Source organism: Montipora foliosa, chromosome 2 (assembly GCF_036669935.1).
Source record: "Montipora foliosa isolate CH-2021 chromosome 2, ASM3666993v2, whole genome shotgun sequence".
NCBI lineage: Eukaryota > Metazoa > Cnidaria > Anthozoa > Scleractinia > Acroporidae > Montipora > Montipora foliosa.
Window position 1 is genome coordinate 37,622,943 of NC_090870.1, and position 12,500 is coordinate 37,635,442.

General features: G+C 40.1%; 1 protein-coding gene across 4 annotated transcripts in view; it reads left to right on the forward strand.

Moving 5' to 3' along the window:
* LOC137993010 (zinc finger CCCH-type antiviral protein 1-like) overlaps positions 1 to 9,556 on the forward strand; it is a 43,841-nt gene extending 34,285 nt beyond the window's left edge. For 2 of the 4 annotated variants that reach the window (XM_068838657.1, XM_068838659.1), the window contains exons 2-7: positions 740 to 3,058; positions 3,895 to 4,132; positions 4,509 to 4,725; positions 6,132 to 6,337; positions 7,066 to 7,302; positions 7,731 to 9,556. In XM_068838657.1, the coding sequence (XP_068694758.1) occupies positions 740 to 3,058; positions 3,895 to 4,132; positions 4,509 to 4,725; positions 6,132 to 6,337; positions 7,066 to 7,302; positions 7,731 to 8,703 (4,190 nt within the window). In that variant the 3' untranslated portion in view covers positions 8,704 to 9,556. Of the gene's footprint in view, positions 1 to 284; positions 394 to 515; positions 586 to 739; positions 3,059 to 3,894; positions 4,133 to 4,508; positions 4,726 to 6,131; positions 6,338 to 7,065; positions 7,303 to 7,730 lie in introns of those variants that run through there. The other 2 variants (XM_068838660.1, XM_068838658.1) reach the window with 2 other exon arrangements.
* The last annotated feature ends 2,944 nt before the right edge of the window (positions 9,557 to 12,500 follow it).

Consider the following 12,500-nt stretch of genomic DNA (forward strand, 5'->3'; position numbering starts at 1 on the left):
GTTTTAAAATAATATACGTGAAACATTTCGAGAAAAAAATAACAGCTGCAATGGACAAAACGCTCCTTTACTTAAAGGTTGATTTTTATATTTATCAACAATAACAAATTCATTTTTTTTTGCCTCTGTTAATGCGATCTTGTAATGGCAAATAGGGTGCTTGGTTTTTGATCTTTTGAGTGCTTTGGATACTACCACCTCGTTAGCCATTTACCATCTCACATCAAAAGTGCGCTCATGGATCAATTGATAAATAACATCCACGATGGCAACATTAACGAGAACAAAAACGGAGATTCATAAGCAAAATAACGGCGCTGCACGTGCTTTTAGTCAGAATTAACTTGTCACTTGTTCGGAGGCTTGAAATTCTGCTTGTGGAAAACGGAAAACGTGAGTATTCAACTGCGAATTCATAATTTTCCTTCGTAATTTTAGCGAAGTTCTATCCAATTTAGTCCCTGTACAATCAGGCCGATATTGATATAGACGGACGCGACGGTGTTTACTGACAAAATGCAAACGTGGTTTACACATGCCCACACGCAAAAAAAAACTTTGCTGGGATCATTTCATTTTACTTTGGTAAGTTCCTCGGGGACGAGAACAACGGTTTTCGAAATAGTTCACGGTTTTGCATACCTTTCTTCTAATGTAATGGTTGTGTAAGAGATTGAATTTCTAGGAATCCAGTCACCTGAATTATGCAAGCATTTATTATTCAACTTCTTCTTTGTAGCTCTAGCTGTGTCAATAACCAAGATGGCGGATTACGTTTTGCCGGAGAAAGTATTCAATTATATCTGCAACAGTGGCGGTTTTGTCGAATTATCTGTGCTTTTGACACACCCCTCACCGTTAGGAAGCACAAAATCAAATCTTGAGGGCAGAAAATGGCTTACAGAACAGCGCAATGCACCTTTTGTTGTGATAGGCAATGGCGACATCGAAGGCGTGAGAATCCAACTGAAGAAGAAAATTTGTATACAGTATGTTGATACAAATTCATGTCGATATCCGCAAGGAAAATGCAAGTTCTGGCACATTTGCAAAGGCTTTATTGAAGGGCATTGCACCGGTCACAGTTGTGGGCGTTCGCATGATTTTCTTGATGTCGAGAATCGAGAGAAAACAAAGATGCTCGGAATGGACAAATATTCTAATAGCACCATCACAAAGATCGTTGGCTGGAGCCTACCTCAGGTTTGTCAATTGTATTTGAAAGGCGAGTGTAACTTGGATAAATGTTTTTATCTTCACGTTTGTTCTAAAGAAGTCCAAGGGGCTCTATGTGCTTGCTCCTTGTCACACAACCTCATTGATAATCACAACAAGAACATTCTCAAGCAGTTTGATCTTGTACCGCATCCTTCCATGCCAATCGAAATTGTTCGCAGTAACGTTTTGGTTCCGATTGGTCCGCAATACTTAGCTAAAGGCAGGAAATTTCCCAAGGAAAATCTGAACGATTTAGCCAAACCAGTTGAGACATGGGGAGCCAAGATCCCTGAAAGTAATTGCCACGAAACAATTTCACCCCAGAATTGGACACCGAATATTTTGGAAAGCGTAACATCAACTGGAATCGAGCAGCAGAGACTCTCCGAATCCAGTTCTTGTTCAGTGGAGGGGGCCAAAGCAAGTACTATCAAGAAGAAGGCAGTCTTTGATTGCATTTTAAAGGAATACAACGGCTCCGTGTCCATTGATACCATCTCCAAACGACAAGATTTATTTCCTGCCGGATGTGAAGTAGTTTTGGGTTGGTTTAAAGCAAGAGAGGATAGCTTTTTGCTCAGACAAGAGAAAGACAAAGTGTTTGAGGTTAGTGTGTTTTTTAGCAAGGCACGGTTGTGTTTTAATCCGGTATGCTCGAAGCAGGATTGCCAATATTTCCATGTTTGCCGTGCCTTCATAGCTGGTTACTGCAGGTTTGGAGCTACATGTACGAGAAATCACACCTTTCGTCACGATGAAGAACGCCAGTTCATTTCCAAACTGAAGTTGAGCGGTTTCACACAAGAAGAGCTGCGCAAGCTCTTACAGCTGTCAATGCCTCAAGTCTGTTTGAAATACAACGACGCAGCCTGTACTGACGTTAACTGCGGAAGAGTTCACATTTGCAAAGATTTTGTCAGGAAAGCATGCTCAGATCTAGATTGCGAGCTCATGCACGAAGATACGTTCATGCAACCTGACACAGCTTCAACACTGAAGAGGTACAATCTGAAATTCACAGGAGGAAACGCTAACTTCATCCTCAAGATGCTCCTGATTTGTGACCATGTAGCCAGTCAGAATCATGGCAAAAGCAAGATTATTCCCGTTCCTTTAAAGAGAGTTGCTGGTGCGATCAGTGTTCCGAGTAACGAACCATTGGAAATAAACGTTTTCGAGGTCCTTTGCAAAGAATACCAGTGCTCCGTTCCCTTTTCTGTGATTTCCAAACGAACAGATATATTTCCTCATGAAATGAAGAATATCGACAAGTGGTTTCGAAAAAGGAAAGGCAGTTTTTGGATCAGTGAGAGTGACCGGGGTGTGATTTTGCAAGTAACTGCTTATTCTTCGAAGGTCCGACTATGTTTGAGTCACAACAAGTCTTATCATGGAGAGTGCGAAACGAAGAACTGCTCCTACTTACACGTCTGCAAAGAGTACATTACTGATTCCTGCAGTTATGGAGCGACTTGCCCGAAGAGTCACCACTTCCAAGATGAGAGGAACAAAGAATTGCTGTCTGAGGTTAATCTGAATGCGTTAACTGACGAGGAGCTACGAAACCTTGTGCTGTCTTCGACTCCTCAAGTCTGTGCAGAGTACAACAATGGCAAATGTGATCGAGGCGATGCGTGCAACAGAATACACATTTGCAACAAATATTTGAGAAGTGAGGGCTGCAGCGAGGGCAGTAAGTGCGACTTAAAACATGATTCAGCCATGCACACTCTCCACACAAAAGCAATCCTTGAGCGTTATCAGCTGGAAGATCTGAACCGCGATACAGTTAAAAGAATCGTGTTAGTTTACAATGATTCGACGAAAAGCAAGGACACAGGTTAGTTTTACAACGTATTTTAAAAAGTGTGTCGGTGACTTGATCCTTCTCTTTTGAAAAAAAAAACGGATCCTGTTTTAAAATGTTTAGAAATCATGACCAGTGCAGTCCTTTTTGCTTGCGTGGGCGTTTTAGCTCAGTATTACCATACATTAGATTTATGGTAGATTTGTGATTTTTTATCGTAAAAATTTGAAGTTATTAAAGCTGAAGGACTGTTTAAATTGTTTTAACATGCATGCAACGCTTTATTGAACTAAATGCCGGGAGCATTTGAACTAGTCGTTTAGAATTGTTGCAAGTGCAACGTACGACTGCCGAAAGCTCGTTTAAAAAGTGTTGAATTAAAGTTTTTGCGTGATGAATTCAACTTTTCCTTTGTTCTCCGGGGAAATCGTAAATGGCCTTGAAACCGTTCGAACTTTCTGTTCAATAACTGTAGCACGTACTCATGCTCATTGACATAAAATTCATTGGTGATAAAATTCAATGTGACGTCTGGTTTCTTGTTCCTAGTTCCCCGCAATCAAAGTGTTGCCTTCATTGCTTTTGCTCTCAACATATGCGCAACATCCGTTCAACGTTTGGGGAAAGAATGTTGGTCAAATGTTAAATTGACCTTGATGCCTACCGCGTCAAGGGGGAACACCCTTTTTTTTTATTGTATCTGAATGGATTAGAGTGGATTGAAGTGGGCCTTGAACTTTACACGTTGACAGTACTCTTATTTTGTTTCTTAGCCCTTTCCACTGGCTTGGGTACATGGTTGATGTACGTTCTTTTTAATGCCCTGTAAGTCGACAAAAAAGCTGTCTTTCTTGTGTATAAATCAACAGGGCACATTCATGATGATAAGCCAGACGCACCCATCTGCTCAGATTTTCTCCTCAGCAAATGTAAGAAGAGCTTCAAGTGTCAAGGGCATCACTGTCCTCTGCCTTTTCACTGGCAGTACAACATACTTGGGGAATGGACCAGTTTTATGCACGGAGACAACGTACAACTCGAGAAACTATATTGTGATGTGAGTCTGGAGCAATGCGAAGTCACTGACGTTCAGATTGCTTTAGAGAGGTAAGGCCTGCTACCAGCGCTAAGTTGGCTCTTTTATCCTGGAGCATAGCAATCAAATCCGTGAAATCCTTTTTAAGGAAAGTTTCTTTTCTTTTGATTGTTAAAATCCTGTTTGTAGATTGTTATTTTACTTGACGCGAGTAGTGCGTTGTAAAAAGCCTTTACTTTAAATTCGTAAGTTAGAAATGCACCGGTCGCACAAGCGTAGCCATGCTGCAGCCGCCTCATTCATTTTACTCTCCACTGTATAGAGAAACCGAGGACTGGGAGATGGAGAGGTATAGTAAGCATAGAGCGGAGTGTTTGCTATCTAATGGCAAGTTAATAATTACATTTAAACTAACTAACTTTCGTTTTGCTTTCGTTTTATTTTTAGGGAATACCCACTTTCGGCCGTCGAGGGTTGTGACGCCAGTATTTTGCTAGATAACAAGATCTTGCTCATAGAAAATGATTTTCATGCAGTAGCAACTCTGAGGCGTCTTTCCACTGTTTCTTATGTATTTGGCCCAGACAACATCACAGCTACACAGTGGATCTGGTATTGGAAAGACGAGCATGATATTTGGAGAAAGTATGATGTTGACCACGCGGTAAGTTGCACATGATCAAGGGCTCTCAACGACCGGATGTCGTAAAATTTGTCAGCATTATCTAAAATAGTTACAACAATGCTTTAAAAGCTTGTTTAGTGTGTTTGAAGCTGCCCTAAAAGTTACATTTATCTTTTCGGATATGCTGACGGAACTTCAGGTCTGTAGAAACTTCAGGGTGGCTTGAAGTCCCAGCAATGGTGGCAGGTCTGGTGAAAAACGTTACATTACGCAGTCGTCCTATTTTTTCGTGAAATGGGACGTTTGGTTAAAATATGACTCTCAAACAAACTTTGGCGAAAATTTGTAAAGTTGTAAATCTTTAAATTTTATGCTCTTTCCTATAGTTGACTCTTATTTAGCTCAGTAAAATTGTAGCGTTCTTCAATGTGATTTCGAAATTTCTACGCTCTTTTCAGACTTTTCTCTACTTTTCCGAAATACCTGGGAAATCTGTTCAGAAAAATGTCCAAAATCTTAGGGTTCCGCGAAATCCTGAGTTCGAAAGTTGTAGCCCACCTTCCTTTCGAACAGGTATTTACCGAAATTATGCGTTGAGTACCCCTCCTCTGTCCATGAAGAATGTACAAAATGACGAAGTAAGGCACAAGCCGATCAACTACGTAGCTTTCGCAAATACTCGAAGTCTCATCATACTGTAAATCTTTAGCTTCTAAACAGGACATGACGACCCTTTTACTGTTACATTTGCTCTTTAGCGCTTTAAAGAGTTACTTGGCATTAAATTTAAGGCAAGACAAACTCAACTTTGTGGCAGCAGTAACTCGTTAATTTTACTGTGTGACCTTAACACCGTGTCAGTGTTGGAATAACGAAACGTAGAAGTAATCCTCGCACTTAAGTGGACAATCTAAGCAATTGCCTCTTACAAACTTTAAGTGTTACTATGATAAAAAAAATCACTTTCTTTTGTTCTTTAGATTTTGAAAGTGTGATTGCTTAAGACTTGACTGGCAAAAGTTTGAGCTTTGATTTTTATCCAAAGGTTGTTTACTTTGAGTTTAAAAGTCTGAAAGCCCGAAACTCCCTGGCTGCATATCAATTCAGCCGCGTACACACGCATTGCATTCTTAAACTAATAAGTCTTTGAGGTCATTTTCTCTTCGATCCAGCTCTCTTAAGATTTTAAAGTTAGTAATGGCGGACAATTAAATAGGAAAATTCAGGTAAAAATAAACAAGTGTCTTTTTGAAATCAAGGCTTAAAACGTGGGTCAGGTAGTGTTTAGTTAACATAGTTTTGAAATTTAAATAAAATAAAAATAATTTTTTTGGTTATAGTAGCACTTTAAATTGCTAAAGTTCGCTTCGCACACTAGTATTGGAAAAGCTACGAACCGTTGAAGAGTACCAATGTACACACTGAATGCTCTTGTATGACTGTAGGGGAGGAATCTACAGCAAGCTGTAGAGGAGGCCTTTTTGAGCAAACGACATGGATTCAGGTTTCGGATTGCTGACCAAGATTACAGATTGAGTTTTGTTCCAGAATCCGACATGAGCCAAACAAACGTGAAATACGGCACTACAAGAAACGTAAGACGACGACCTGAGAAATTTGTGTCCAGAGATGATATCCAAGTGATGAAGAGGTACTGTTCAATTGTATTACAAGTGTCAAAGGTTCGCCATTTAGTTGTTCATTTTGATTTCAGAAGTCTCAGTATAGACAGCGCACCCATGGTACATTGGTCATAGTTTGCCCAAGTCCGGTGTGACGGGCAACTGCTAGTTGTTGCTGGAATTTTACCGACTCACACAGTCAATTGGAAATTCGTTTCAACTTTAAACGACACGTGTTTGTGGATGTCCGAGAGCTCTTAATTAAATGAATTAATCTATTCGGCTAAGAAGAATTTCGCCATGCTTATCGCGATGAAATTACAGCCAAACTCAGTGATTTGGTCGTGATTAGTTTACATGTAACAAACTAAAAGTGCTAAAGGATAATTTACGCATTTGCAGACAAATAAAAATCCTACCTGCCTTCAAAATTATACAGCAGTTTTAGAATTCACTAAACCCTCAGATGCACGAAGTCACCATGTTGAAATCTCAGAGAAGACCCCGGGGATGAGGTTGCTGTTTGGAACTAGAATAACTTTCTAAACCTGACCGAAGTTGTTCGTTTGTAAATAAAAATAAATCATGCTTAACTACTATGATTACTATTAGAGCAGCTTTGAAATTGCCGAAAAATGACGTGCAATAAACCGTTCAGAACGAGCTTGGAAGAGGTTCAGCTAATTACATAATGATCCTCATTTGAGCTTATCTTGAATGATGGAAAGGAAGGTGTTATTGATTTTTTATTTGATAGGTCTAAAACCATGTTACCTGCTAAACAGCAACGACAGAAAAAGACAAGAACTCTTCAGCTGCCATCGCATTGGTCTTCAATGTCATCCGAGACACAATATAAACGTGTTCCATTGTCCTCTTTATCGGATGAATTTAAAGAAGTGGAGAAACTTTTCAGGAAGTCAATCAAAAAGAGTGTGGAGATCTTAAGGATTGAACGCGTTCAAAACTCGTTTATGTGGGAGAAATATCAAAGGTAATTTTCCGGTTTCCTCAGTTTCTTAAGGCACTGAATCCTCAGTTTCCAGTTCTTAGTTATTTTGGTATAACTATTGAACTTACAGGAATGGGGTTGGTGAAAGCCATCTCCCTTCGATTTTGCAAGTTTCCATTCTCCTTAGAATTAGCCGCAAAAGAACCTAAGGATTAGAATGCCCAGCGTTAGAAAAGTATGATTTGAATGTCAAAGATGGATAGGAACTGAGGATTGATTACACTTCGAACTCGACATTAGCCTTTTACACCGTAAAATAATGATTGCTAATGACGGCTTTTGCTTCTAAGTCCAACTGAGCTTAAAGTTTGAAGCATTTTCTTTGAAATCTATAGAAAGGCGACCAAAACAAATTTACTGGTCGATTTATTACGTAATTATCGTTTTTTAATCTGTACTTTACTCTTTAGGAAGAAAGAAAACATGTCAGCAGAAAGGAAAGCACCGATTAACGAGAAGCAACTGTTTCATGGAACAAGCCCAAATGCTGTGGAAGCTATCTGCAAGCAAAATTTCGACTGGCGTTTGCACGGAAAGAACGCGACCAAATACGGAGAGGGGAGCTATTTCGCATTGAATTCTTCGTATAGCGACTCGTACGCCTCACAAGACGACAACTCTTCCCAATTCATGTTCGTTGCCAAAGTTCTTGTTGGATCTTATACCAAGGGCGAGTCCAGTTATCGTAGACCCCCTGCGAAGAATCCAAGTAATCCCGCCAGCGACCTTTATGATTGCTGTGTGGATAACACAGGGTCACCAAGTATTTTTGTTGTCTTTGACACAGACCAGTTTTACCCAGAGTATATCATTGAGTATTGTGCTTTTCGACAAACAAGCTACAGCGGATACCCAGGCGTTTATCAGCAGCAACCTGCAAAGCCAACCCCTGCTCCGTGGAAGGTCAACAAAGCTTCAAGTGCGCCACTACAGACACAACGCTCTCAAACACATACTACTGCGCATGCCAGCAGTAAAATTTCAAGCAATCCAGTATCATCCAGCGCGTATGGCCCGAGGACGTCAGCACAGTTTGGAAGTGTTGGTTATTCGAATGCCTCTTACCCAATATCAGCTAATACGGCATCAAGCGTGGCTGCCTCTTATTCCAGTGCTGTATCACGTGTAGCTTCAAGTCCTTATTCTTCTTCAACTTCAAATGCCGTCTATAGTTTGAGGCCATCCCCTTCGAACTTACCAACCTGGAATACCAGTCACTATAGTTCATCATCGTATTCAGGTACATCACCCCACACCGCCAGTACGTCAAGACGATCTTCCTCCACGGCTTATAGTGATCAATATCCTTCGAATTCCTCTAACGCAAGTCGAAGTCACAGTACATATGGCAAGGAGAAAAAACCTAAATGCTCTGTTATGTAAAGAGAGAGATACGTTATTTAGGTGTTGATCAAGGAAACTCTCCATAAAAGCTCCCTTCTTACTGGGTGATCTAAAATCGAATGAGGACTACTGACGTCACTTCTTCATTGTCTTCAAAAGTCTTTTCGATTGGCAGGGAAACCCTAGACATTTCACCGATAAACAGTCAGTTATAAAAGAAAACGATAAAAAATGGAGTTTCCACCGTTCTATGGTCATTTTCAAGTCCTAGTTCAATTTCATGAAAATTTCGCATACATTCAGTTAAAAATATTTGCTTCAAAATCATAAAAAACTCATGAACGAAACAGCCTATCAGGTCACCGAATAAACGTCACGTGCACGAGCTTTAAGAACTGGTAAAACACTCATTAGAATTATATATGTAAAGCATACTAATATTGGCATAGCTTGTTTTTCTTGTATGCCAATATTCTCCGTTCACAATTTGAACCTTTGTTTGGACTCCAGAGAGACACTCTTTTTGTGGAATGTTTTTGAAGCTGTTCCATAAAGTCGCAGGTAGTGTTTTATCGGTTCTAAAACCACTGGGCTTCGCCTCATGGTTTAAAACGCGATAAAACACTGCTGCTCGTTTATTAAATGGTACTTAATAATCCGATGACAAAAAGGTGGAAACTGTCGAACCGTCGTCATTTTACTTTTAAGCGCTTGACATCTTAGTTACAGCAAAACAAATTGATAAATTGTTGGTTAGCAAAAGCATAAATTCAATTGGTTCATATGCAACACTTGGAGCGGTGCCGCTGTAGCGCGCGAGATTTGCCAATCACATTCGAGGATTTACAATTTCGGACCGCTAAGATGCTTGAGAAATAAATAAAACGTGTGATTTTTACTTGTGAAGATATCGTGATTTCGTTCTAAAGCTCACCTGGTATTACATCTGTGTTTATACAGAAGAAGAAGGGTGTAGCCATGCCTCGATAGATAATGTAATGAGGAATGAACTTCTTGAGGCAAATATATTTGTAATCGGTTTAATACTTCAAACGTTTCGCCGTTTAGAACTGTCGGATCCAGAACATATCAGAATGGTGAAACAGACGGTTTATTCACATTTGATCAATCACAACAAACCATCCATGCAAGGTATCTCTTGGGAAATCCTCCACAGGAACATCCACGACATCCGCACGCGTAAAACCATTGAAGCGCTAGAAATTCGCAAGCATGAGAACGTCATGAATGGCTGCATTGGACGAACTCTAAAAATATATTAACACCATCAAATTAACGAGCCTTGACTTTCCACTATTGTACTAAGTTTTTTACATAAACCAATCAGTTGTATTCATAATCTTCATTCACTGACGAAGCTCTAAACGGCGAAACGTTTGAAGTATTAAACCGATTACAAACGTATTTGCATCAAGAGGTTTATTCCTCATTACATATATATATAGCTGGCCATGTTGCCAGCATGGTTGTTTGTGTATTTTGAAAAATACACAAACGTATTTGTCTCAAGAAGTTTATTCCTCATTACATATATATATATATACATAGCTGGCCATGTTGCCAGCATGGTTGTCCTGATAGTGTAGTGGTCATCACACCCGCGACTGTGATCAGGGGGACGTGGGTTCAAATCCCGCTCAGGGGCAATTACAGTTTTCCCCAGAAGTTGTCCAGTGTTGAGTTTCCTGTAACTTTCTATATATATGACCACTACACTATCAGGACAACCATGCTGGCAACATGGCTGATTGATCACTTAATGGGCCAGTCTTTCTATGTGATAACGCTGGATCAACATATTCACAGGCGGACAAGGGTAATTAATGTAAAGAATCAGTTAAGTAGATTCCTTGAGCCAACAACGTATCACCCCCAGGAGGATCGCAAATGGATTCACAGTCCAAGTTGAGGAGAAATTGAGAGAAAGTTACAGGAAACTCAACACTGGACAACTTCTGAGGAAAACTGTAATTGCTCTGAGCGGGATTTGAACCCACGTCCCCCTGATCACTAGTCGGGTGTGATGACCGCTACAGTATCAGGACAACCATGCTGGCATCATGGCTGATTGATCACTTAATGTGTGGCATTTACGTGGGTCTCCCTAATGGGCCAGTTTTTCTATGTGATAACGCTGGATCAACGTGTGCACCGAGTGTCTAAATATGTTTATCCGCAGTCTCGAGAGGTCGACATCGCTGCACGTGTTCCATTACAGTCGATTTCTTATTCAAATGATTCAAGCGACAGTGAATCAGAAAGTGAAAGTCATGATCTTGGAACATCAGTTGCGGTCGTTGCAGCCGCTACTTGCACGTGTCGGGATCGCGGGTGATGCTTATTCTTCTAAAAACAAGACAAGAGAGAATTTTCGTTCTAGTTCATCATCCTCCAAGACACTGAACAAGAACGTCTTCATACAGCATCACGTTCATATTTGCCTTCATCTTCAAGTTCCGACAGACCATCCTCTTGGGGCCCACCAAATCGGAAATGGGTCGCCATTTTCAAGACCATCCTCATACACTTCTAGCACGTCGACAGGTCGGTACTACAGGAGAAGTCAAGCTTCTTCGTACCCGGCCAATCACAGTGCAGATGGCAAAGAGAGTCAATTAGATAACGAATCCGATTGCTTAGTTATGAAATCGAAAAAGAGTCTTTTTCGACGTGTGCTCAAATGGGCGTCTAAGCTAATCTCGCATTTGAGTAAACTTCAGTTGTAGGTAATTGATATATCAAGGAAAAGATTCTTAAAGGGTTAATCCTTCATTTGTGACTACAACTTTATGGTCTTTTCAACGCTCAAAATTAGAACAGCACTACCTTTATTGTTTAGTCCAGGATTAGCTTGATTATGCTCTCGAACAACTGGTATTTCAGTGTTTCCGGTGGTTGGAAGGATCTTCGATGATCACTTGTAAACGATGTTCTTGAAATGGCGTTTCAGTTGTGTTCTCCTTATCCGGCCTAGTCTTCCCTCGTTTAAATCAATTTCTTGATTACCATGTCCAAACACTTAAACAAGCATTGCGTGGCTGAATCTCGAAGGAAAATTTTGTGCTCACGTTTTCCATGCAGGGCTTCAGATGACGCGAGTAAGAAATTTATTTAATATTGTTATTGCGCATACGTTCTGCGCATCTCGAGATACTCGGATTTCCTATCGTTGGTGCTTATTAATACAGGGATATTTTTGCGCGATTAGGGAGAAAGCAGAACTTAGCAAGTGATTTTGGTATCCAAAAATAAAATTGGGAGTAACCTCGCATTTTCCAGAGATAATTAAGCTTCAATTTGGAAAAGAACGCCTTACATTGCCTTGTATTTTAAAGCTTTTTACAAATATTGTTGATGACTTATCTTCGAAAAATGCGTGGTTACCCACAATTTTCTTTTTGGATTTCAATAACACTTGTTAAGATCTGCTCTTCCCGCATATTCAGTAAACCGCGCAAAAACACCTTTGAATTAGTAGGCACCGTCCTTAAGTGTGATGGCTCGGTTGATGACTGCGAAGGTGGTGAAAATGTAACGGCTTTATTAACAAGAAATGTAAATCTATTTTGCCAACCTAAAACAGGCCGCAAGATAAAGTGTTTCCTGAAGAAAAATAATGATAGGCGCAAATACAAGTTGAAAAACTATATAACGTGGATTTTATTATTTATTAAATGTACTATATTTCGGCTAGCCAAACCAGCCCTCTTAGAATGAGGTACTGCAAAGAAGCAGTAATTCCAACATAACCGGCGAAACGAGAAACGAGCTCCATCAAGTTTATTCCAAGATAACCTGCGAAACTAAAAACATGA